The 24,190-nt window shown below is 36.6% G+C and overlaps 5 protein-coding genes across 7 annotated transcripts; 2 read left to right on the top strand and 3 right to left on the bottom strand.

Annotated features, from left to right (window-relative positions):
- The first annotated feature begins 1,153 nt into the window (after positions 1-1,153).
- Positions 1,154-6,317, top strand: LOC17896749 (homeobox-leucine zipper protein ATHB-9). The gene is made up of 18 exons (XM_006306702.2): positions 1,154-1,686; positions 2,300-2,459; positions 2,642-2,757; positions 2,850-2,940; positions 3,037-3,132; positions 3,220-3,333; positions 3,410-3,493; positions 3,573-3,728; positions 3,813-3,887; positions 3,968-4,074; positions 4,152-4,341; positions 4,435-4,623; positions 4,707-4,787; positions 4,873-5,013; positions 5,100-5,389; positions 5,502-5,619; positions 5,704-5,853; positions 5,946-6,317. Exons 1-18 carry the CDS (start codon positions 1,469-1,471, stop codon positions 6,090-6,092), a joined length of 2,523 nt encoding a protein of 840 aa, XP_006306764.1. The 5' UTR covers positions 1,154-1,468; the 3' UTR covers positions 6,093-6,317.
- A 4,751-nt stretch (positions 6,318-11,068) lies between these two features.
- LOC17900688 (DNA-damage-repair/toleration protein DRT111, chloroplastic) lies at positions 11,069-13,341 on the bottom strand. The gene is made up of 2 exons (XM_006305009.2): positions 12,395-13,341; positions 11,069-11,539 (listed from the first exon to the last, which is right to left on the bottom strand). The coding sequence occupies exons 1-2, from the start codon at positions 13,247-13,249 to the stop codon at positions 11,246-11,248; spliced, it is 1,149 nt and encodes a 382-aa protein (XP_006305071.1). The 5' UTR covers positions 13,250-13,341; the 3' UTR covers positions 11,069-11,245.
- LOC17898101 lies at positions 13,198-15,389 on the top strand. Of its 3 annotated transcripts, none has more exons than XM_023790116.1 (5): positions 13,198-13,263; positions 13,904-13,990; positions 14,313-14,449; positions 14,702-14,771; positions 15,024-15,384. In XM_023790116.1, the coding sequence occupies exons 2-5, from the start codon at positions 13,906-13,908 to the stop codon at positions 15,209-15,211; spliced, it is 480 nt and encodes a 159-aa protein (XP_023645884.1). In that variant the 5' UTR covers positions 13,198-13,263; positions 13,904-13,905; the 3' UTR covers positions 15,212-15,384. The 3 variants fall into 3 exon arrangements, with proteins under 3 accessions (XP_023645884.1, XP_023645885.1, XP_006303548.1); XM_023790117.1 differs by lacking the exon at positions 13,198-13,263 and adding an exon at positions 13,476-13,593 and having other exon boundaries at positions 15,030-15,389; XM_006303486.2 differs by lacking the exon at positions 13,198-13,263 and adding an exon at positions 13,476-13,593.
- Positions 15,161-16,852, bottom strand: LOC17900275 (heavy metal-associated isoprenylated plant protein 42). Its single transcript, XM_006304320.2, has 3 exons — positions 16,451-16,852; positions 16,284-16,362; positions 15,161-16,190 (listed from the first exon to the last, which is right to left on the bottom strand). The coding sequence occupies exons 1-3, from the start codon at positions 16,475-16,477 to the stop codon at positions 15,568-15,570; spliced, it is 729 nt and encodes a 242-aa protein (XP_006304382.2). The 5' UTR covers positions 16,478-16,852; the 3' UTR covers positions 15,161-15,567.
- An 89-nt stretch (positions 16,853-16,941) lies between these two features.
- On the bottom strand, positions 16,942-24,165 carry LOC17898982 (serine/threonine-protein phosphatase 6 regulatory subunit 3). The gene is made up of 19 exons (XM_023790115.1): positions 23,870-24,165; positions 23,027-23,130; positions 22,541-22,627; positions 22,381-22,456; positions 22,210-22,284; positions 22,039-22,092; positions 21,590-21,649; positions 21,135-21,251; positions 20,896-20,990; positions 20,599-20,798; positions 20,108-20,205; positions 19,911-20,014; positions 19,666-19,834; positions 19,461-19,589; positions 19,070-19,152; positions 18,608-18,749; positions 18,359-18,388; positions 18,080-18,150; positions 16,942-17,982 (listed from the first exon to the last, which is right to left on the bottom strand). Exons 1-19 carry the CDS (start codon positions 23,906-23,908, stop codon positions 17,190-17,192), a joined length of 2,526 nt encoding a protein of 841 aa, XP_023645883.1. The 5' UTR covers positions 23,909-24,165; the 3' UTR covers positions 16,942-17,189.
- Positions 24,166-24,190: the final 25 nt, after the last annotated feature.

Below are 24,190 nucleotides of genomic sequence, written 5' to 3'. Positions count from 1 at the left end.
GTTTTCTCATATAACCAAAATCATCAAAACAAGTTTAAACAAAGGAAGTTAATAACGTTAACAAAAAAAAGAAGAAAACAAAACATACTTCACGCTTCTCACGCGCGTAGTGACACCTAATTTGTACATACTTGTTGCCATGCATCATTTTTCCGCATGGATACAAGAATCATCAAAGATGGACAATACATACAAAATACAGCAACACATCATGGTAATAACATGTACATGCACATACATGCATCACCATTAGCATCATCTTAGGACAACAAGAGGATGGATAGAGAGAAGAAATTTGGATGCTATGGTTTTTGTGGGTAGGCCAGAGTCGCAGAGCTTAAAGACAACTGCTTTATTTCCCCAAGTTAGCATATTTACCCCATTTCGTCAAAATTCCGTTTCTTCTGACAACAACACTTACGTTTTACGGATGACCAAAGAAAATGAAAAAAAACACAAAAAGATTTTTCTTTATTATTTGATTTTTAGTAGTACGTAGTGTTATTATTAGGGGGTTTCTTATAATTAATACTCTATTGAAAATGTCTTAAAAATTGCAGAGACAGCTTTGCGTGTTGGCTTTTCTCATCTATTTGTGTTTAGCCTCTAAATGCTACTCTACTAATTTCTTTAGTCTGAATGCAAATTAAGTTTTTTTGTTTTTTCAAATCTAATTACTTTCAATCATGTTTTCGTCTGTCCACATCTAAACTTTTTATCTATATCAAGAATATTGAAGACAAAAATACAAATAATTTAAGGTGATAGTGATATGAAATCAATTTAAAGAAGTAACTAATCATCCATCTTATACAAAAATAATTATAATGAAAACTCTTTTTTGCATCTTCTGTTCATTTTATAACCACTTAAATTTTGTATAAAATTCAAGCTTTCTCCTATCATAATTTTTTAAAAAAGCTTTTGCATAAGAAAAAACTTTATCTCTTTTTTTTTTTTTTACTTTTTTCCTCAACATTTTAAGCTTTTAACCAAAACATTGAATTCAACCTACTACTCTCAAAATTTCACCTTTAAAATTACAAAATAAAATAATAATTTTACCAATTTTAGTGCTTCTTCTTGTTTCTTTCTTCCTTGTCCTCTCTCTCTCTCACAAAGAGATCTTTACTTTACTTTTTCAGTATTCTCCTCTCTCTCTCTCTCTTTCTTTTTCTCTCCCCTCTAGTCTCTATACTTAGCTGCCTCGCTTTTGCTCCTTTTTACCTCTTTCTTCATCTCCTTTGCAAATGAGAAAAACCCAAACTCTTTTCCCCAACCATTACCATCTCATGAACAATCTCAAAGGAGGCTCTCTCTACTCAGAGAGCCTACCAATCTAACTCTTATCCCATTTTTTTTTACATTTTTCTCCATCTGGGTCTCTACTATTTCCGTCAAAGTTTCGATTTTTATTTTGTAAACCCCTCTCTCTCTCTCTCTCTCTCTGTGATTTTCTTTTGAAGTTATGATGGCTCACTCCATGGACGATAGAGACTCTCCTGACAAAGGTTTTGATTCCGGCAAGTACGTTAGGTACACGCCAGAGCAAGTTGAAGCTCTTGAGAGAGTTTATGCTGAGTGTCCTAAACCTAGCTCTCTTCGTAGACAACAGCTTATTCGTGAATGTCCCATTCTCTGTAACATCGAGCCTCGACAGATCAAAGTTTGGTTCCAGAATCGCAGGTTAATTTATATTAGATTCGTGTTTCTTTTCTTTATTCATTGCTTTTATGGAATGTTTTTGTGTTCTTTGATTGTTTCTGGAATTAAAAATTTAATTTTTTTTGTTTGTATTTGGAGACAAAAAATGTTTCCTTTCAATAATATAAACAAACGCCTGTTGTTTTCTCTGACAATGTTTTGTTAATTTTTCTTGTTTTTGATCTAAATGGCTGTTTTTAAAAGCTTTTGAAATTTCAGATCTATGCCTAATATAATTGAAGTTTTTTTTTTTTGTTTTTTTTCTCTTTTAGCTTAAGGCTTTGCTACACAGTCGAAAGTTAAAAAAGAAATTACAAGAAAAGTGACAGCTAATCAAACTGTCGTTGATGAGCTTTAAAACGTCTCTTCTTATTTTTTTCTTAAAGAAAATTTCTGCGGAGAATATGTTGGAAATTACATTATCTTTTGTTCTTTATGTCATTCTGGTATGATTCTAAAGCAAAAAGTGTGTTTCTTTAACTCTCTTCTGTTCATTCTCTATTATTTCAACACATTTATCATACTATACTTTGTCTTTAGCTCCCCTTTTTTCTTTCTTTTTAAATGTTTCTTTTGGTTGTTTGTTGACTTTTAGATGTCGAGAGAAGCAGAGGAAAGAGTCAGCTCGTCTTCAGACAGTGAACAGGAAGCTGAGTGCCATGAACAAGCTTTTGATGGAAGAGAATGACCGTTTGCAGAAGCAAGTCTCCCACTTGGTTTATGAGAATGGATTCATGAAACATCGAATTCACACTGTAAGTTCTTGATCCCCATTGCTAAATGTAATGTAAATGAAGCTTAACTACATTTGAATCAATATCATTAGAGACTTAGTTTAAAAGTTGTTGTTATCTTCTGATGCGTGTGAATGGGATTGTTCTTTAAGAATTATCTACTGTTAGAAAGTGACTGGTGAAGTCTCTTTATTGTGACTTAGGCTTCTGGGACGACCACAGACAACAGCTGTGAGTCTGTGGTCGTGAGTGGTCAGCAACGTCAGCAGCAAAACCCAACACATCAGCATCCACAGCGTGATGCTAACAACCCAGCTAAGTAAGGAAGGCTCTTGTTTTTTTTGTTAGTGAATTTCTCTTTGTGAGATTATATGAAGAAACTAACATAAATTTTTAATTGTCTTTTGGTAGTCTTCTCTCGATTGCGGAGGAGACCTTGGCAGAGTTCCTTTGCAAGGCTAGAGGAACTGCTGTCGACTGGGTCCAGATGATTGGGATGAAGGTAAAATAAGTTGGAACATTTTCAAGGTTTTTAAACGTTCAAGTGAAGTAACTTTTCAAAATGTTTTAATTTGTATTTTCTTGGTGATGTATGTAGCCTGGTCCGGATTCTATTGGCATCGTAGCTGTTTCACGCAACTGCAGTGGAATAGCAGCACGTGCCTGTGGCCTCGTGAGTTTAGAACCCATGAAGGTAATGGTGTTTCGTATTTACTCTAATGTTGTTTTGTAAAAAGGAGAAAATTCTGTGAAGGCACTCTAAACTTCGTATACTGTGTAGGTCGCTGAAATCCTTAAAGATCGTCCATCATGGTTCCGTGACTGTCGATCTGTCGAGACTCTGAATGTTATACCCACTGGAAACGGTGGTACTATCGAGCTTGTCAACACTCAGGTCTGTTTCATAGACTTATCAGTCTTGTTTATAATCTTTAAAACTGTACTGCTCATTGTTCATGGTTGGTTATCAGATTTATGCTCCTACAACATTAGCAGCAGCTCGTGACTTTTGGACGCTGAGATATAGCACTACTCTAGAAGATGGAAGCTATGTGGTGAGTCTCAGGAACTGACTTTGTTTATATATGATTCTGTTTGCTAGATTTGCCTTCATAATTTTTATTTTTCCTTAAGGTTTGTGAGAGATCACTCACTTCTGCAACTGGTGGCCCTAATGGTCCGATGTCTTCAAGCTTTGTGAGAGCCAAAATGCTGTCAAGCGGGTTTCTTATCCGTCCTTGTGATGGTGGTGGTTCAATTATTCAAATTGTTGATCATGTTGACTTGGATGTAAGCATTTGATTGATAAAAACACATCAGGTATAATCGGATTTTCCTCTTTTATGTTGATAGCTGAATTCTTTGGTTTGGTAGGTCTCAAGTGTTCCTGAAGTCCTCAGGCCTCTCTATGAGTCTTCCAAAATTCTTGCTCAGAAGATGACCGTCGCTGTAAGTTTTTATAAACCTGACCCATTCGTGACCTGATGACTAGGCCATATGTGTTTCTGAGTGTTACTTCCACATTTCAGGCTCTGAGACATGTGAGGCAAATTGCTCAAGAGACTAGTGGAGAAGTTCAGTACAGTGGTGGACGCCAGCCTGCAGTTTTAAGAACTTTCAGCCAAAGACTCTGCCGGTAATATATTTCCTCAGTAAGCTTAGTTTATTGTTCGAAGCATTGCTCTAATTGCGTTTGTTTTTCTTGAAATTCAGTGGTTTCAATGATGCTGTTAATGGTTTTGCGGATGATGGATGGTCTCCAATGAGTAGTGATGGAGCAGAGGATATTACGATCATGATTAACTCTTCCTCTGCTAAATTTGCTGGCTCTCAATATGGTAGCTCATTTCTTCCAAGTTTTGGAAGCGGTGTCCTCTGTGCCAAAGCTTCTATGCTGTTGCAGGTGCTTACATCATTATTTGACACTTGTAAAATAAACAAAAGAGTCGGTTTCTTCAATTTCTAACGCAATTTTCTTATTTATACCCTCTTAAAGAATGTTCCACCCCTTGTACTGATCCGTTTCCTGAGAGAACACCGAGCTGAATGGGCAGACTATGGGGTTGATGCCTATTCTGCTGCATCTCTCAGAGCAACTCCTTTTGCTGTTCCGTGCGTCAGGACTGGTGGGTTCCCTAGTAACCAAGTCATTCTTCCTCTCGCACAGACACTCGAACATGAAGAGGTAAACAGATTCTCTAGAACATTATCCTTGTTGTCTCTTATTTGGCCATCATTGAATCGTATTTTGTTTTACTCTTATTTCAGTTCCTCGAAGTGGTTAGACTAGGAGGTCATGCTTACTCACCCGAAGACATGGGCTTATCCCGGGATATGTATTTACTGCAGGTTTGCCTCATATCAAAGACTCTCTTAGATTCTTCAAGCTACGTTTTTGAAAGTAAATCCTTGTATTTTCTTTTCTTTTGCACAGCTTTGCAGCGGCGTTGATGAAAATGTAGTTGGAGGTTGTGCTCAGCTTGTTTTTGCCCCTATCGATGAATCATTTGCTGATGATGCACCTTTGCTTCCTTCTGGTTTTCGTGTCATACCACTCGAACAAAAAACAAATCCGGTAAAAAGAACTATATGTGACAAGACTTTTGATATCCTAGAACAGTCAATTGACACAAAATCTTTTTTCCTTTTTGCATGCAACAGAATGATCATCAATCTGCAAGTCGAACACGGGATCTTGCGTCATCTCTAGATGGTTCCACCAAAACTGATTCAGAAACAAACTCCAGATTGGTCTTAACCATAGCCTTCCAGTTCACATTTGATAATCATTCAAGAGACAATGTTGCTACAATGGCGAGACAGTATGTGAGGAATGTTGTTGGTTCGATCCAGAGAGTAGCTTTAGCCATTACCCCTCGTCCTGGCTCAATGCAACTTCCCACTTCCCCTGAGGCTCTCACCCTTGTCCGTTGGATCACTCGTAGTTACAGGTACTCTTCTTAGAACCTTTATCAAAGGACTTGCAAGTTGCAACGACAATGTACGTATTATCTTTCTTATTCTTCATTCGGTTGAAACGTTTTTCTTTTTGGGATGTTTTAGTACTCATACAGGTGCAGACCTGTTTGGAAGTGATTCTCAATCCTGTGGAGGTGACACATTGCTTAAGCTACTCTGGAACCATTCTGATGCCATATTGTGCTGCTCCCTCAAAACTAATGTAAGTCTTTCTGTTCTTGTAAGGTGCTTAATCCAGTTCTTGGAAATTGCTAGTCTGATAATTTTTGTGGTTCTTACATCTTAGGCGTCACCGGTATTCACATTTGCAAACCAAGCCGGATTAGACATGCTTGAAACAACGCTCGTGGCACTTCAGGATATAATGCTCGACAAAACTCTAGATGACTCTGGTCGGAAAGCTCTTTGCTCCGAATTCGCAAAGATCATGCAGCAGGTAAACATTTTCTATAGCTAGTCTTTAAAGTTTCCCGGGGTAAGTAAGTGGTCATACCTTGGAAATACACTAAGTTTGGACTGAATCTTCAGGGATATGCTAATCTTCCGGCGGGAATATGCATGTCGAGCATGGGGAGACCAGTTTCGTATGAGCAAGCGACGGTGTGGAAGGTTGTTGACGACAACGAATCGAACCACTGTTTGGCTTTCATCCTCGTGAATTGGTCGTTCGTTTGAAGAATGAATGAAAATGGTTTGATTATGTTTAGATATTAAAGTTAGGATGCTGTTTTTTCGGCTAAGGGTATGTTAAGTTAGACGGTCCATAATAACTCAATATGTAATATGGGGAAAAAATGTGATCTCTTTAATCAGTTATGATGACTTTATCTATGTATGACGACGACATTATCTATTTTGTGCTTATGTTATTTTTAGTAATGTTTCGAATTTTTTCTTTAATATTGGTAACGTTATGATCTAATATGAATTATTTAGTAATTTGCAGTTAATCATCATTGATTTTGCAAAAGATTTTATGGATGTGGTGGGTTTATTTTGTATGTGTAAATATCTAAACTCATAACAAAAGAATTAAGGGACTTGTGATTGGTGAGTGTGCAACATGAAAAATGCATTTGGAGTGTGGTGTGTGAATGAATGAATAATTAGCCAGAAGAAATTGATTTGAATGAATCTTTGACAATAAATGATGTATAATCATTGCAATTTGATCTCTTAAAATCGAAATAGTAGTATCTATGACAATTGACAAGAGAAACTAGTCATGATGATGATGTTGTTCTTTGACTTAATAGGCAAGAGGAGCAACCTATAAACGTTTTTTCTTTTTTCTTTTGGGTAGTCTAATTACCCTGGGCAAAATATTCGTTAAATTCGTTTCGGTTCGATATTCGTTTTGATTCGATTCGAAAAATTCAAATATTTATAAGATATTGAACCGAACCAAATATTAAAATTTAGTATTTGTAAAAACCGAAGCAAATAACAAATATTGATTTTTTTAGTACTGAATATCCGCTTCGCTTCGTATATTTATATATATGTATAAATATAAATTATTATATAATACATATAATATATATAATATGTGTATTTATAGATTTGGGTATATATCTGATAAACCTATTATTCAAATTATTATATTTTGGCTCGTTGGGTTTTTTTTTTGCTAAATGGTGTTTTTAAGCAAATAAAATTTTACTAGAAAAATCATTATTAAAAATAAAATGTGAGAATTCTATGCACGGTGGTTATATTTCCTTCTTATTTTGAAAATATGTCAAATAAAAACCTCTAATATTTCATATTTTGCACTTTATATTTATGTACTATATGTTTTTTGTTTCAAAAAAAATTAGATGGGTCGAATCGAACCGAAGCAAGTAATTCGCAAATATTACGAAAAATATTTGAATATTCGAAGTTCCGAATACTCGTAAATTACGAATCGAAGCAAATAGCAAAATCAACTATTCGGTCGAGGCGAAACAAATAACAAATATCATAAATTTTCTGAATATTCGCTTCGTGCCCAGTAGTAGTGGAAATTAAACACCTTATATAAATCTCACAAGTTAAAAGTTTATGAAAGTGTTATGACGAAAAAAGAAAGAAATCAATAAATTTCATATGTTGGTTGAATTTAAATAAATAAGTGAAATAGAACTAATGTAAAAATACTAAATGCAACTATTTTCGACGATGAATAAATAAATAAATCATAACCTTTACCTTTTGTGTTAATTTTTGTTTTGTTCTCTAGCTACGGATGGATGATGCATTGCACATGCACATCATCAACGATAATCAAACTGTATTGAAAAACGGAGCTACGACACTATGAATGAAGCTATGCTAATGATCAATACTAATTTTAAATTTGTATAAGGATTAAAAGAGCTACCAACAGGCTACAGTATGATGGAAAAACAGCTCAATAAATGTGGAAAAATGTGGTGCGGGTACTGATTTGACCCCTCCTGCATTGATGAAAAACGAAATAAAACAAGTTAAGCCCCCAATGGGAAGATATATACAAGTTGATTTGTTGTGTATAAGAAAAAGAAAAGAAAAAAAAGAGGCGAAAAGACAGAAGAGATTCTGGTTGGGACAGAAGTGGCTACTGTGTCCTTTTACCCGATTCTGTCTCCTCCCCATCTTCTTCATTGCCTGGCCTTCTTCTTCTTAAGTCAAACACTGCTTATGTCATCCTCCTCCTTCCCTTTTTCACCACTCACCATAGTCACCCCATGATTTTAATCCTCCTCCTCCTCCTCCCCCTTCGCATTTTACAAAATAACATAATAGAGTCGAGTCCCAAAATATGCATATATATGTCGACTGCTACATATATTCAATTTTTGTCACCTGATGGAATTATACAAAGCAGAGATAATATACTTTTTACCAATTTGAATTCGAGTTGTTTTTTATTTTTATTTTGGTCCTGATAAATAATACTATACAACTCTTTGCTTATTATATATATGGTTTTGATTTATATATACCCCAATATTGTCAGCACTAAACCTCGGTAAAGAATATTTGACGTCCCGGGACCATATCAAACAGACTGTTCTGGCATAGTTTTGAAAGAGTTGGTTATTTATTTGTTGCTAAATTACTTGTAAAGGAAAATGAGTGAAAAGCTCTCTCAAATCCAAAAATCAATATCCTTCTTTTTTTCTCCTACGAATGATAGACATTACTTAATTAGATAATACTGTATATACGTGTAAGAGAAGTTTAGAGAGAACATTTCGAATTCGTTTTGTTTTGCACGTATTTGGGAATCATATGGTTTTCTTAAATCAAAGCCTATGAAAACCGCAAACCGAACCGAAATTAAAAATATTTACAAAACCTTTATTAAAGTAAAGAGAATTGGTTTGTATTGGTGTGATTTCACCGGATTAGCCCGGCTCTGATACCATATTAGATGATTAATGAGAAAAACGGCTCTGATACCATATTAGATGATTAATCAGAAAAACAAGAAAGGTTGTTACGAAGAAGAAGACTCAAAACTCATTCTCATTCAACTTGTGTTAATCGTTACATCAAACTCTCTTATATATGAGAAACATCAAACTCTCTTATATATGAGAAAGGTTTGCTTTACATCAAATAAATCGAGATCAATAACCGGGTTAAATCACACCAATACAAACCAATTCTCTTTACTCTAATAACCTTCTTATACATTGGGCAACTTAACTTTAACTACCTACACATGACATATATGTAATCCAGCGGTGCATGAGCATGTACAATTTATACTTACATGCACTATGAATGCACATGCATGCATAGTTTAGTCTAGGTTACTAGGACCCGCTAGGTATGACACATTGACACTAGAACTTAATTATATATGTATGCATCTGCGTATATATATATATTTTTTTTTTATATGTATGCATCTGCGTATATTTTTGGTTTTCCTAAATTGGGAAATTATTGAATTTCGCTATATGTGTGCAGCATATATATAAACCCCTCGTCCAAAAGCCTTAAATGATTGTTTTATTTTTGTTTTAGAAAAAGATTTGTCAGAAAAAATGTTTTTAATGCTTTGGATCCAATTAATAGTTTATTATTTATTAACGTTACATAACGCATACGAAAACAATAATGTGTCCGTTACGACGGAACCAGTACTCGTGAATATTGTCATTTTATGAAGAAGAAGAAAAAAAAATGAAAATTAGGGAATAATAGATATATAGATAGCTAGTTTTAATAAGTGCAATTATATTACAAAGTTAAAGAACACAGAACCCTAGCTACTGACAGGAACTACAATATATAAAAGAAAAACCTTTTGTCTTTTCTCTCATTTTGTCTACTACAATACTCAAAACACTCTGAAGAAACATTTAAAACAAAGATTATTCCAGAGTTTTGAAACTAGCTAGGGGGTAACACTATATATTTTACGTGTTTTATTTTCTTCTTCTTCTTCTTCAATTGGTAAGCAGTAACATAAACTGTTGGGCAATGCAGTGATATCTTATTGGCTTAATGTCAGTTTGACCCATTTAATTTTCTTTTTTAGCTTATTTTGACCCCTCTTTCGATTTAAAAAGAACTCCGTTTTTTCATGTTTTTCTGAATAGTTTTTCATCAGTGCAGAGCTCTGTTGTTTCTTTTGCATGTTTGTTTCTGTTTTCTGGTAGTTGTTGTTGTCATAATTATTACTAATAACATTAAGGAGTCTCTGTGAGATATATATATCAAGATAGTGTGACTTTGAAAGTGTTGTAGTAAATTATTAATGCATATGTATAGAGTAGTGTGGGTCGTGAATTTGAACGTTGAAAAAGTTCATGCATGTGAGATGTTGAAAATGTAAATGTAGCTTTGATGATTGAAGGACATTGAATTTTGTGCACCACCAAAACAAGCAAATACGTTTGCTGCAGGTTTTGATGATATGATACATTGTCGTTTTTACCTTTCTATGCGGGTACCATTTGTAATATGTACTTATCAACTCGTGTAGTACAATGATTTCGATTGACTCTTTTCAATGATACTAGTAAATTTCAAACAGTTGTAAGCGATTACTATTTTATGTTGACCGATACATATATCTAGATTGGTCAATATACATTAATATAGCTCTTCTCATATAGTATACTTTAGTGTTTGAGAAACAATAACAAAAAAAATGATGATCATTAGTAAAATTATAGTAGAACCTCTCTATTCGTCGTATGATTTATCGTGATCTATTAGTTTAACATTGTCATTGTCAATTAACATATTAAATATTGCTATATACTATATAGTGTGTATATATGTTCTCTATGCGAATACAAACGGATTTTTTTATGAAATAGATAATCAATATATAAAAATCACACGATCAATTTTACGATAACACTGTTCGGATTACCCTTCAATTACATTTGCTACTGTCATTTTAATGTTGCCAAAGTAACAAATATAACACTCTTCTGAGACTATCATTTTAATTTTTAAATGGTCTGTTATTTGTACATTTGTGTGTCCTCAAATCGACATTTTGGGCCTAGTAGCCCAGTTTATACTAGCTCGATTTGGATATCCCCGACCCACTTGGTCCCCTTCGTAATTCGTATCATAGCATAATGGTCTGTCAGCAATCGAGTGTTCTTTTATTGAAATCGAGTTGGCTTGAACTCAAATGCAAAATAGACACATGATTAGAAGAAGAGGAACATTTCTTGATCATGAACGAAGCTACTTTAAACAACAATAAAAACAGATAGATCCCAAAAGTTTCTAAGTACTTTACAAATGTTTTCAAAACCTCATCTCTGGTTTCTTTCTCTATCAAGAATCTGTTATAGAAGAAGATGCTGTTTGTTTCTTGGGACTTTCTAATAGCCTGGAATCTCTCCTGGAACTGGAGCCAACTCGTTCTTACTGAATTTCTCCTCGTCATAGAACGTTGCACGCACTGTCCTTCCTCCAAAGTATCTCCCATCGAGATCCACAAGGGCTTTAGTTGTTTCCTCGGGTCTTGAAAACTGAACAAAGATTCTGACTGCTTCGTGTACCGGGAAGTCCTTTTCAGTGATCTCGAATATCAGTACACGAGTAACTGTACCGTATTTGCCACACTCGCCTCCCACCTCATCTTCTAGCTCATCATCTACTTCTCCTGGTCCAACCTTCAGATTCAGATAAAACAGGTGATCAGTAAATCATTATTGCAGAGCGTAATACACAAGTGATGCTTCGTTTCTGACCATAGCTATGAAGATGATTCACATACCAATAATACTACGGCGATAGTAAAGAATCGTGTCACATAGAAAAAAATATGAGAGCTATTACAGTATCCTAAAACCTATAAAATTTCCTTCAATTACATGCCAACGCTCACGTTTCATTTTGAACTCTTTAGTATTAGGCAAAACAATCCTGAGAGCTCAAGTTATGCTAGCCTCAGAAACTAAAGTCCCAAATGCCTATTTGACGATCCGAGGGGAAGATATTGTAACTTCTGCATCTAAAACGTTCTTTCCAATTTAAATTTTATAACAGTCCAGCAGTACACTAGACTAACATTAACATAAGTAACACTATGAGGTACAAGCTTTTAAATTTCAGGATATCTTCAGAGCCACAGTATCACAAAAGCTCCAGTATCCCTTGGCAGACCATTACTCAATTCCATTTTCACACAGATAGTTACAGTATTCCAACATGCCCTCATATTCAATCCCCAAAAAATCAGTATAGGTTTAGATTTAATGATCTAGAATGCTGCCAGAAATGTGAAGGAACTCATTCTGAAGAAGCACATCAAATGCTGGAATACAGCAATATCACTCTCACCCTAAATCCTAGCAGACCGTTTTAAATTATTGTAGCAAAGTGTCCTTATACAAGAACACTAAAACAATGATTTGAATAAATATAAGCTGGCTTTGGCATATCATACTGATACAGTTAGACTGTGGCGGCACATCAAAATCTGAAGTCAAGAATGCATAAGGTAAGAGGTGTATTGAAACTCATACCATGTTTCTAAGAAGCAGAATCCTGGTAGGTTCACCATTGATATTAACACTCTTAACCTTCTTCTCCGCAGACTTATTCTCACTAGCATTCACAATCACACCAGCCCTACGATCAGTCTTCTTAGCCATCAATGGCGTAGTGATACCTTGCTCTGATTTCCCAAGCCCTTGTCCTTGTTTCCATCCCATCTTCGCCATCATCCTCTGAGCAGCTGTCATCTGCCCACCTGCTCCAACTCCTAACCCACTCGTCTCCGATTTACCTATACTAAATCCGTCAACATTCCCCGGAGGAGACGAAGATCTTCGCTTCCCAACGCTTCCACCACTCATAGCGGCGCGCCTCTTCCACGCTTCCTCACCTGAGATATTCAATCGAGACGGATCACTGTTATCTCTTTCCCTCTCCTTCTCCCTCTCTTCTCTTTCTCTCTTCTCTCTTTCCTCTTCCTCTTGCCTTCTCTTATCCAGCTCTCGCTTCATCTCAGCTTCCATAACTTTCCGCTTCTTCTCCCTTACATACTCATCGTAATCGTTAGGTCTCGCCGGATCGTACTCTTCAATCACCGATGAAGTCATACCGACCAATGCTGGCTGCGAAGGTGCTGATTCGTTCGCTGGAGTAATCACCAATTGCGAGGAAGAAGAAGAAGGAGGAGGTTTGTACTGCGACGAGGCGATAGGTTTGGGTTTGTTCAGAGGTCTTAGGATTGTTTGAGTCGGAGCAAAAGCCGGTGGTTTGCGAAGAGTGGGTGGAGCCATTTTGTTACTGCTTGACCAGACGGAGGAGGAGTTGCCGCTGGGTTTCTCATCGTCGGACGGTGGAGGAAGGTCTCCGTATAATCCACCAAGCATATTTTTCGCCGCCGGTAAGAAAATTTCAGCTCTTGATTTCACTGTTCCCTTTCAATTGAAAAGATCTGTTCAAAATTAGGTCTTTTAATTTTCCGATCAACTTCTTTCAAAAATAAGACCAAAAATAAAATAAAAAAAGCTTTTTACTGTTTAAAATAAAAATAAAAATAAAAATAAAACCGACTTAAGAAAAAAGAGAAAAGAATATTTAGCATCTCTCTCAAACTCAAAAGTGTTGTTTTTATTTACAATTCTTGCATCAGAAGCCAACGCTTGTAATTGATTTGTGGGATAAACCCTAGGAAAGTCTTGTTTTTTCCGTCTTCTTGCGTTTAATTCTTCAGGTGCGATTTACGATCCTGATATTTCGTCTTCATAGTATCTGGGTTTTACTTTTCTATGATCGAGAAACTTCGAGAAGCCACCAAATCCCAGATTTTCTCTGCTTCTTCTTAGACAAAAAAATATCTACGAGCTTTGATGCGAATCATTTTGGGGGTTTTCCTCCTTTTGTTTTTTGCCCTGCACAGATTAATCGAGTTTTGAAGCTACTGAAATCGCATATTTACATATAATTGATTTTTGTTTAAGCCTTAATTTTGTGTGTGGAAATGGTGAAAAGGTTTAATCTTTGGATTTGTTCTTTCTTTGCAGATATGGTGGTGATGAATCCCTCGTTGTGTGTTGGTGCACAACCGCTTGTGTACCTCCCTCCTCGCCTGAATCAATTTTCCAGTAATGGTATATGTCTTACGTCTACTTTTGTATTGTTCTTCTTCAAATTTCAACAGATGATTGGGGTTCTTGTTTGGTTTTTACTGCCACTTAGTTTACAATTGGTTGGCATTGAGGAAGTTGCTTGGAAAATCCTGTGTACAAGTTACTTTTAGCTTTGAAGCTGAGTTTAGGATTTCTCATTGAAAAATTTGAAGAAACTAGAGTTGTTATTATTGATGTCTGATAATTGGATCCTCACCTATTGTCCTAGCATTGACCCTTCTTCTTAGTCCGTTATTCTATTGAATGAAGTCTGAAGCTCTTCTTCTACTCTCCCATGTGACAGGAAACTTTCATAGGCGTTATCTTACAACAGTTTCTATGCAACTCCAACCGTGGAGCAAGGCAGTTGGACTGCGTGCAGTGCAACCTATTGTCGTCTCTAAGAATAAAAGATCTGTCTTTACATGTAATTCTGCGCTGGTATGTTCTATTTGTGTGTTGCGAGTTAGTTCCATCTCTTTGCATGTAATGTTCCTATCTTAAGTTTATGTGTTTAACTCTTTAGCTGTTGGGATAACTTTTTGATTTGCATGTCATCATACACCATTTTGCTTATTTGATGACCAAGATCATCCTTTTCCTCTTATGGTCAATACTTTAATTGTCCGGAATTCTCTTCCTAGGTGTCTCTGAGTAGCTAGCTGTTTATGTATTCTGATTTTTATTCTGCAGAATTCAAAATGCAGTCAAGGGCAAACACAGACCGTTACGCGGAAATCACCAACAATCACACAAGCTCCTGGTAAATTGTTGCATCTTTCTCCTTGTTAACCCTATTGATGTGCGTGTTCATGTTTAGGAAACTATTTTGTGTTTCAAACAAACTAGAAAGGCTTAAAACTATATGATCTGTTACGGTTCTAACAAATGTTGAACTGTTTTTTAGAATTAATATTGTGACTTGCTATGGTTCTTATTCTAGTTCAAAAAATTGAGATGGACTTGTCTATTCTAGTTGGTAATTTCAGAACTTAACTTTTATCATTTGCTTAAGTATCAGGAAAAGATAAATCCCCAAAGCTTGATGATGGTGGAAACGGGTTCCCGCCCCGGGATGATGGCGGTGGTGGTGGTGGCGGAGGTGGAGGAGGGAGCTCTTCAGGTGGATTTTTCCTTTTCGGGTTTCTTTTGTTCATGGGATACTTGAAAGATTTAGAGGGCGAACATGAAAACAGCCATTGAAGAGGGAAAACATGATGCACAATAGACAAATCTCAAGACAAGTATTCTCCAGGAGACAATAGATTCTAGTACTACCAATAGGCACAAATCTTATGTTTTCTCAGTTGTGTTATGAATCAGATTCTTGTTGACATAGACAAAGTTCATCTTATACAAATGTGCAAACTATGCAACCAGATTCGGAAGACGCAGAGAAGCACACATGAATGACGTAAAAATTTACTCTTTTGTTTAAAATTTTGCCAGGCCTACGAAATGTTCATTACTGGCAATTGGCAAAAGAGACGACACTTCAATGCAAAACAAATCTTTTGCTTAGTATATGCATCTAGGAAATAAAATCAAAGCATTCCGAGTCACTTCTTGCCACCAGTGAAATGCAGCCCAGTGTTAAACTTGTCCGTTGGTGCCTGCTTCGACATAAAATAAGGTTGGTATGCTGTCTGGTACATGTTAACATTGTATGGCATTGCAGCTCCTGTCATTGGAAAAGGTGGTGGTGGTTGTTGTTGTTGCATCATTGGTGGATAGGGCATCATGGGATACGGAGGCCGCAGCAACTGTGATGATGTAGTAGTATTGGCAAAAGGAAAGCCAAAGCCTGGAGGGCCATTCCCAAACTTTGATGGGATATGCCAGTTTCGGTTTCGCATCGGTAAAGGCTGAACAACCTTTGATTTACTGCTGAAACACCCTAGAAGAGAAGGTTTTTTTGGTAGCCCTGTCTTGTTCTGCTGCTTCATCTTCTCTTGGACTTCACGTTCCATGGGTTTAGGATCATAATATGAACTAGTAGAGTCAGAAGAAGCGTCATCTTCGTCCTCACTGTTTAGATCATCATCTTCAAGCTGGTACTTAACTGAGAAGAGCTCTGTTTTTTTGCCGCATTTATTAAGTTTACGAACTAGAGTCATAGGTTCTACGTCACCTGTGATCGTCATGAGCCCTTTTTCGCTGTTATACTGTACTTCGTCTACACCTGTTTCCATTAAAAACTAAGTATTAAGAATCTCGTGATTAAGACTTATGACTTATGAGTCTCGCACTTAAGAAGTTAGGACCTTTTTCTTACCAGGGATACTCTGCAACTTCATGCTTGCTTTTTTTTGGCAACCGGTGCAACACTTAAGATCGACTTTTAGTATGCAAATCTGCAAAATTTACACAGAATCATTGGCACTGAAGAGAGAGTGATATATATATAGATAGATTGGGAGAGTGAGAGAGAGGAAGAAGTACCCGGACAGATTGGTTTGGGTTGGCCATTGTGAAGGAAGCTTGGTGAAAAAGAAGAAGAAAACCCTAGACTGAAACTCAATGGAGAAAAAAGAAGATTTATACACTAGGCATCGTTAAATCTTTTATATACAAAGGAAGAAACCATACACTTTCCATATTTACCGAATTTTACATTAACAAGTTAAGGTAATGATACATTTATTGACTTTGATAACTATTGTGGGTTTCCATATTCGAAGAATCTGGCAATTACCCTTCTCCACACAATGGAGACTTGCCAAGTGATATCAACCTCAGAGGCAAGAAATATTTAAAAGTTCTCATCCTTACATCATTTGAAGTCAAGCTAACGTTAGAAAAGTTTGCTAAGTGACTTGATGATACTATTTAACAGAACGAGAAAAAGAGAATTTAGCAAAGTGAATTAGTCGGGAAAGTGTTAAATCTGTTGCGGGCAACTTTACAACACACTTTATGTGTCTATGAGGAACAAATTAAACTCGTTCTAATAAAATATGGAAAGCTAGTAACAAATTTTTTGGGTCGACAATAATGTTTTGAATAATAGAGACCGGATTTAGAAATGATACAATGAAGAGTAAAAAACAACAAACAAGGAAAAGAGAAAAGAATAATAAATTGTACCCAAAACAGACTAAGGCCTCCACAAAAAGCATCAGCAGGAATTTGTTTTGCTAGTTAAAGAGAGACCTGGTTGAGTAAAGCCCTTAAACTCAAGCTACACCTTCTCTGGTTCCTTCACAGTTTCTTTGGTTTCTTTGGCATCTGCTTCAGCTGCAACCTCTGTTTCTTTGGCATCTGCTTCAGCTGCAACTTCTGTTTCTTCCGTCTCCTGGGGGATTTTAGGTTCAGAGCTTTCAACATCCGCCTGCGTTTCAGCAGGACCGAGATCTCTCAAGTTCTCGGTTATTGCAGTACCACTTGCTTTTGGTGAGCTCTCAGTCAGTTCCACATCACTAGCTTTCGGTGAGCTCTCAGGGAGTTCCACATCACTAGCTTTTGGTGAACTCTCAGTGAGTTCCACATCACTAGCTTTTGGTGAGCTCTCAGTGGGTTCAACACCACTCCCATCTGGCAACTTCTCTGTGGTTTCATTGCCAGATGCACCTGGTGAATCCTCAGCACTTTTGTTATCAGCATCATCGCCATTGTCCTCTTTTTCGATTTGAACATCACCATTGGACAATATGGTAACTTCATCTGGGTTGGAAGTAGGCGAAGTGGACTCGGAGGTCTCTCTCCATTCAACCCAAGCAGGTGACTTTTCAGGTTCTGGTTCACTAGGGTTTTCAGAAGGATGCTTTGATGAAGAATCCTCTGTTTCCATATCAACAGATGGGGAAGAGGCAACAGCATCGTTGAATTCATCAGCTTCACCTATGACAACATCGTCATCCTCACGATCTCCATCAGCATTGGGTGAAGGGGACGCAATTGAGCTAACTGAGCGCTCATTCGCAGCATTATCATCATCGAATGCAAACCAGTTTGAATTTGTGAAGAGAGAATCACTACAACAACAACACCAAGTTAAGGGATCACATCAACCATATATGATGCAAATCAACGGTTTAATTTCTACCAGAAAAGAAAAGTTGAGCTCGTTACCTCTCCTGATCATCTCCAAGACGCAAGGAAGATATGACGACTTCTGCAGATTCATCATCAAAGTAGACATCCTGCAACATAGACATCATAAGAGGTTTTAAACATATCACTACAACTTTCATCATACGGGGTGGCTTAGACAAACAGGCACCTGACTCGCAACCAAAAATTAGGGCGAGCAGAAAGGAGAAAAGGAAATAAGTAAAAACACTCTTCCTACTTGTTCCAAAACGTAAGTCAAGTCTTAACTCCAAAAGTTAAGGAAAAGACTAAATATACCTCATCATCGCGTTCCATAGAGCCTTGGGCCTGCAGTGGATAAATAAAAATGTAAATGGTAGAACAAATGTATTATGAGGAAAACAATGCTATGAAAATCAAAAGCTTTGGCAGAATATAGTTGCTCAGTAAACCGATTTTATCCAAGCTACTTCCAGGCTAATTCACGATGATAAAGGAAGAGAAGACGGTTGGAACCCCATGCTAACTATCCAGAGGTAAACCAAGCAGAGGTAAACGAGACATCACCTCATCCATATCATCGTTGCTGTAAATTCCATATCGAAAGGCCTGGCTCAAATTGTTTGCTAGGGCTGCCACATCATAGTCTCTATCGTGGTAATCATCATCATCACTATCTCTACTACGATCATGGAGTGAAGTTGGCCTCCTGTTAAGCAGAAAAATATCAGCAAAAAGAATTCTCCATCTACTACACCAACCATCACTACAGCCTTCTCGTGTACAATTTATTACCCCCTAAAGAAAATCCCAAATGCAAGCTCTTAATGCCACATAGTGGAAGGTGCAACCTATCATCTATTTTGATTGTTATTAAAGCAAAAGAAAATTTCAAAAATGTAAACTTTTGTAAGAAAATTACTATTTTCAGTATAAGCTCTGCCTTTGGTAATAATTTGAAAACAGAAGTCGGTGTCATAAGTTTCTTTAAGTCTTAAATAAAACACCCTATAAGAGAAAAATACATACCCGCAGGCCCACGAGTAGACATTTTCCAATGTATTACGCTTTGACAAGACATCTGTCTGCCAGTCCACCCATTTGCTATTTTCCTGGTAAAAAACGTAGCACAAAAAGTCAACAAGATATGAAGAATTGAAGAGTTTAATACTAAAGACCAACACCCTACAAGACTAGAACCCTTCTCAATCTTTCACATGCAAACAAGCTATGAAGGAAATATCTCTGGGAGAAATTAAAAAAGAGTAAAGCCCTGAGCAATTTTTTTTCTTTCCCATCTGATCTTCTATAAATTTCATACAGAAAATGGTTTAGTTCTGCTTCATATCTGCATGAGTACATGAATGTGTAGAACGCGATGAAAATAATAAATCCCATAAGACAGAACCATCGTATATACCTGCAAATGAGACTGAATTTCGACATTACTATTAGCTAGCTGAAGAAGTTTGTTCGAGATACGAGTCAAATGACCAATGTTTCCAGTCCTGAGTGGCTTTCTACCCTCTGCAGGGACTGTAGGCTGAAGCTGACACATCATATATATAAACCACGTTAATAACTACTGATGCCAACCCCAGATATTACCAATTATGTATCTTCACCTTATCAGAATCACCAGCAGTTAATGTGCAGTCTTTTTCCGCCTCTAGTATACTTCCAATAAGATTGCACTCACTTAGAAGATGGTCAACAAGTTGAGAGTTTTTGCTCTCTAAACATGAAAGAATTACATTCTCCACATGGTGATGCAGAAAATTGTTGTAGGGATACCTGAGACACAGTTGCATCACAATTTAGCATGGCAATCTGCATATCAACAACTAAAATCATGGAAGTTCCCACTTACTCGAAGAATAACTCCAACACTCTTTTCACCGCCCCAAGTCGAATTACTTCCTTTTCTGCTGCTTCACTACCGACGGTGAGTAAGACTGAAATAAACTCTACAATCTAGGAACAATAAATTTTAAATTATAAACCACAATAACAGTGAAAGATACATTATAACTAGAAACAAATCATACAAATGAGAATAAAAAATACCTTTAATCTATGTTTTCCAAGAGGTGGTTGCAACTTGCCATACGTTGTTAACAAAATACCCTCAGCAGATGAAACATTCAAAAGCTCAAGTAAATCACCTGCACGGTAGAGAAGCATATTACATAATATATATATTTTTTTTTTTGTTTTACGGACGGCACATAATATATATAAGAGCGAAGAGACTCGTTAACATTACAAACCACACAATAACAGCCAAACTCCCTATAAAAGTTGAGAAAGCAAATGCCATAATGATAGTCTAAGACTCTACAAGATAGAAAAAAATACAGTTTGACCAGTTTTCATACCAACAAGCGACAAGTGTGCATAGAAATCTATTTGTAGGTTTCAAAGCCCACAAAAGAGACCCAGTATTCTTCCTTCCCAACCCAACCACATCTCTCACAATAGAGAATATGGTATCCAAGAAGTCAACAGACAAGCACAACTACATTCGAACATATAATAACCATACTGTATTTTCTCACCTAGGCTTCCAAGCATTCCCTCCACTGTCTCGGGATTAGTTGCCATGCTTCCATGGGTTAGTTGACGACCGTATATATGATAAGTCCCCATTGTAAACCTCTTAGGATCCAGCAGAGATATGCATACAGACAATGAATTAACCAGAACAGACTTAGGCCGTGAATCTTCTAAAGTATGTTTTAACAACCTTCCAGTGCAACTGCATAAGAGTTTACAGGGAATAAGTCAGTTACTTAGAAATTTTCAACAATAACAACGAATAAAGAAAAAAATAGCCAAAGCTGAGAAATATCTACCTTGGGCTGGAAAGCTTTGTAGCAAGACCAGGGGGTGCGTATCTTGCTACAGTACAAAGAATTTCAGCTGCATTGGCATGTACCTCGGGAGAATCCTACAAAAGTATAACAAAAATCTCCTGAGTTATCAGTAGATTGCAGTGCCTGGGATGATGGAATAAAATCTGAAGTAAAGAAGGAAGGCCATGGACTAGTCATATTGAAAGAAAAGTAATTCCATACAACTGACTGGAACTTACTGAGGAGCCAAACTTATCCACAATCATCTCTAAAACATCTGTATCTTCTACCCACTGCATTGCACTTGTGTAGTTCGAATATAGGTGCTCATCAGTACCAACCAGACGTTTTAAAACCTGAACACCAACTAATAAGTTAAGAGTCTTGGAAACAAGCAATTGTAAGAAAATCTATTATTTTACAACCTCTCGGTATCTCCTACAAGTATTCTAACCTTCATTTTTTACAGCTAATAATTGAAAAAGTCCCTGGTGTAACAAACCAACAACCATAACTAAACAACAATACGCACCATGAGACAATGATGAGAGCAATATCAGCAATTATTTTTCATTGTTCTCATCATTACGGCTGGGTCTATCACTCTTGTTGTGGTAGTCAGATTTCAACTATTCAGTATATTCTCAAGTAGATGTGTAATGTGTAATAACGCATTAGAAAAAGAAAAACCAACCTCCATTATAGATGTAGTACCAATCAAATCAACAAGCTGCTTCAGTATGTCTTGATGATCCTAGTAGCAAAACAAAGCCAAGGTTAATCATAATTTGAATTCTTAATATACATCTTCAGATGGCTAAATGGTGTTTAAAGCATTGTGAACTTGTGTACCAGTTATCAAAATTTTATCAACAGGATTCGATTGAATATTGTTGATTAGTAAAAAGCTCTTTCAATAATTAAACACAAAAACAGATCTTCATCAAAATCTCTGACTATTTAACACCATTATCTCAAGTTACACAGAAGATTTAAAGTGAACAAGAAAGTAGCTTGCTAATGGTTCAATAATCTCAACAAAGATGAAGAAATATACTAATTCTTGCACATCCACCGTAATTATAGACTAGTTCAAGACATTCTTGAAAGAAAAGCTTAATCTAGGAAACAAAACCAACTCACCTTTATAAATTGCATGAAAGGAATCGTCTTCCGCACCAGCAAACAGATGACAACCTGGTAACAGAAGATGTAAGAAAGAACACGTTGAAGAAACTCTATGGAGTCCTATCAGAGCATGGAAAAGTTCTCAATGAGTTTTCTGGTAATTAAAATTTGTTGAATGCTATATACCTTGCTGAAGTAACCTGCGAGTAATGAGTTATGGGTTTCTTTAGCTTCCAAATACGAAAACAGCAATAACATCAACTGCAAAAAGAAGGAGATCATGAGAGGTAGGAAACCTTAATCCCTAACCATTTAAGGAGTATTAATATAGGAGAAAGTAATAGAGTCAATGTCTACCTCCTCATCCTCTACTAGTGTTTTCAGTATCATTTCGATCTCACATGTAAAAATTTCACAGGCAATGAAAGGAAACCTACAACATAAAAGAATATCACTTGTTCATTCAATTTAATTCATTATCTATTGATTATTTTCGGATCATTTATCCAACACTTACTTGAAAGTTCTCTTCTTTTCAACATCGTCCAGAGGCTCCTCTATTATGTACCTAATAAGTTGTTCCACTTGCACTCTTTCTCTCAAGCTGAAATAAGAAAATCCAATAGTCAAGACCGAGTGGGCATTGCCAGTGAAAGCGAATATAATTTAAGAAGAGAATTTGAAAATCCAACTGTTGGGCAGAATAAGATGACTATTTTCCTCAAAAAACTGACAGAAATATCATTTGATGCAAACATGGCATGTCGCAAAATAATAGGTGAAAGTAGAAATGTTTTTAGTTGTTGAATATTTAATTAGCCAAGCTTTGGAGCCTTGAAGGTGGACATCAAAATAAGTGACAGCATTTTTAAGCAATATATTCAGCACCCAAAGCCAATGCACAGTCACTTCTAACCTCTACACATGAACAATTGCATTTCTTTTCCTCTCCCAAAAAGGGTCATGAAGCATAAAAAAGAAAAAAAGTGGTTACAGAGCATACAAAGTTAAGAGTCTTCCGTTCAGGGCTTTGCATTCTTGAATAATCTCATCCTCGTCAAGAAGTTCCTCTAATGTGAAACTATCTTTGTCCAAAATTGCTTCAACCTGCAAAAGAAAATTCGAAATTTCACAAAGCACAAAGACTATGAATAGCGAGCAGCCAGATTATACAATATGAATAAAGTCCCGGTAGATGAGACAAACAAATTACATAAAAATTCACAGAAACATCCCCTTTGAAAGGCCAGGTTAACCCAAATCCGTATCCTCATCCTCTACTAGTGTTTTCAGTATCATTTCAATACACTACCTAGAACCTATGCCTGTTTAGATGTCCATTTGAAGGTTAGGGGTTATCACTGGAACTACTAAACAATCTGATGACAGTAATCAGGGGAAGACTTTCATCGTTCAAAAATATTCTCTACTCTCTAATCACATCGACAAGATTTCTCTTCACTCTACATTTCACCTCCCTTGTACAAAAACTAGTGTAGGAAATGCAGACTACCAGCAAGACAGTTCTTAGATTATCATCAAGAATAAGGTATACGAAGACACTTCTTTACTTTCTAATCCAATATAAAATTAAAACACAACAGAAACCATAAATCCCTTCACCTCCCTCCAACATATTCGTCTAAAGAAACAGAGGCAGCTTCCAAATCCCCAGAAATGAAACCTCAATGAACCCGTACAACCCCCAAAGCGTTAAACTTAAAATCCATCAGCAAGATTCACGTCCAGGATTGAAACAAACAGCGAAAACTCTCGTGCCTTATTCACCACATAAATTACACACACGATCGTTAATAAAAACAAGTCGGGGAGAAGAAAAACTCACGGCAGACGCCGTTGACAATCCCGCCATTCGCCAGAACATCTTTGCAGAAGCTCAAGAAAAACGTCGAATTGCCTCCGTCCACAGATTCCGATCTTAGAAACCCTAAGGGCAAATTCGCCCCGGAAAATAAAAGGAGAAGAGGGTCGATTGGGAAACAAGTAATTGGAAACCCTAGAATCTGTAATCGCTATGCCAAGGAAAAAAAATTTCGAATCTGAGATCGAAAGGAGATGAGCGAGAGCGACGAAGAGAACCTTCAATTGCGGGAGGGTAGTGCTTAGAGATATAGATAGAAGAAGGCAAGGAAGACACACACAAAAA

Source organism: Capsella rubella, unplaced genomic scaffold (genome assembly GCF_000375325.1).
Source record: "Capsella rubella cultivar Monte Gargano unplaced genomic scaffold, Caprub1_0 scaffold_1, whole genome shotgun sequence".
NCBI lineage: Eukaryota > Viridiplantae > Streptophyta > Magnoliopsida > Brassicales > Brassicaceae > Capsella > Capsella rubella.
The sequence above is the reverse complement of the archived record's forward strand: the minus strand, read 5'-3'. Positions and strand labels throughout refer to the sequence as shown.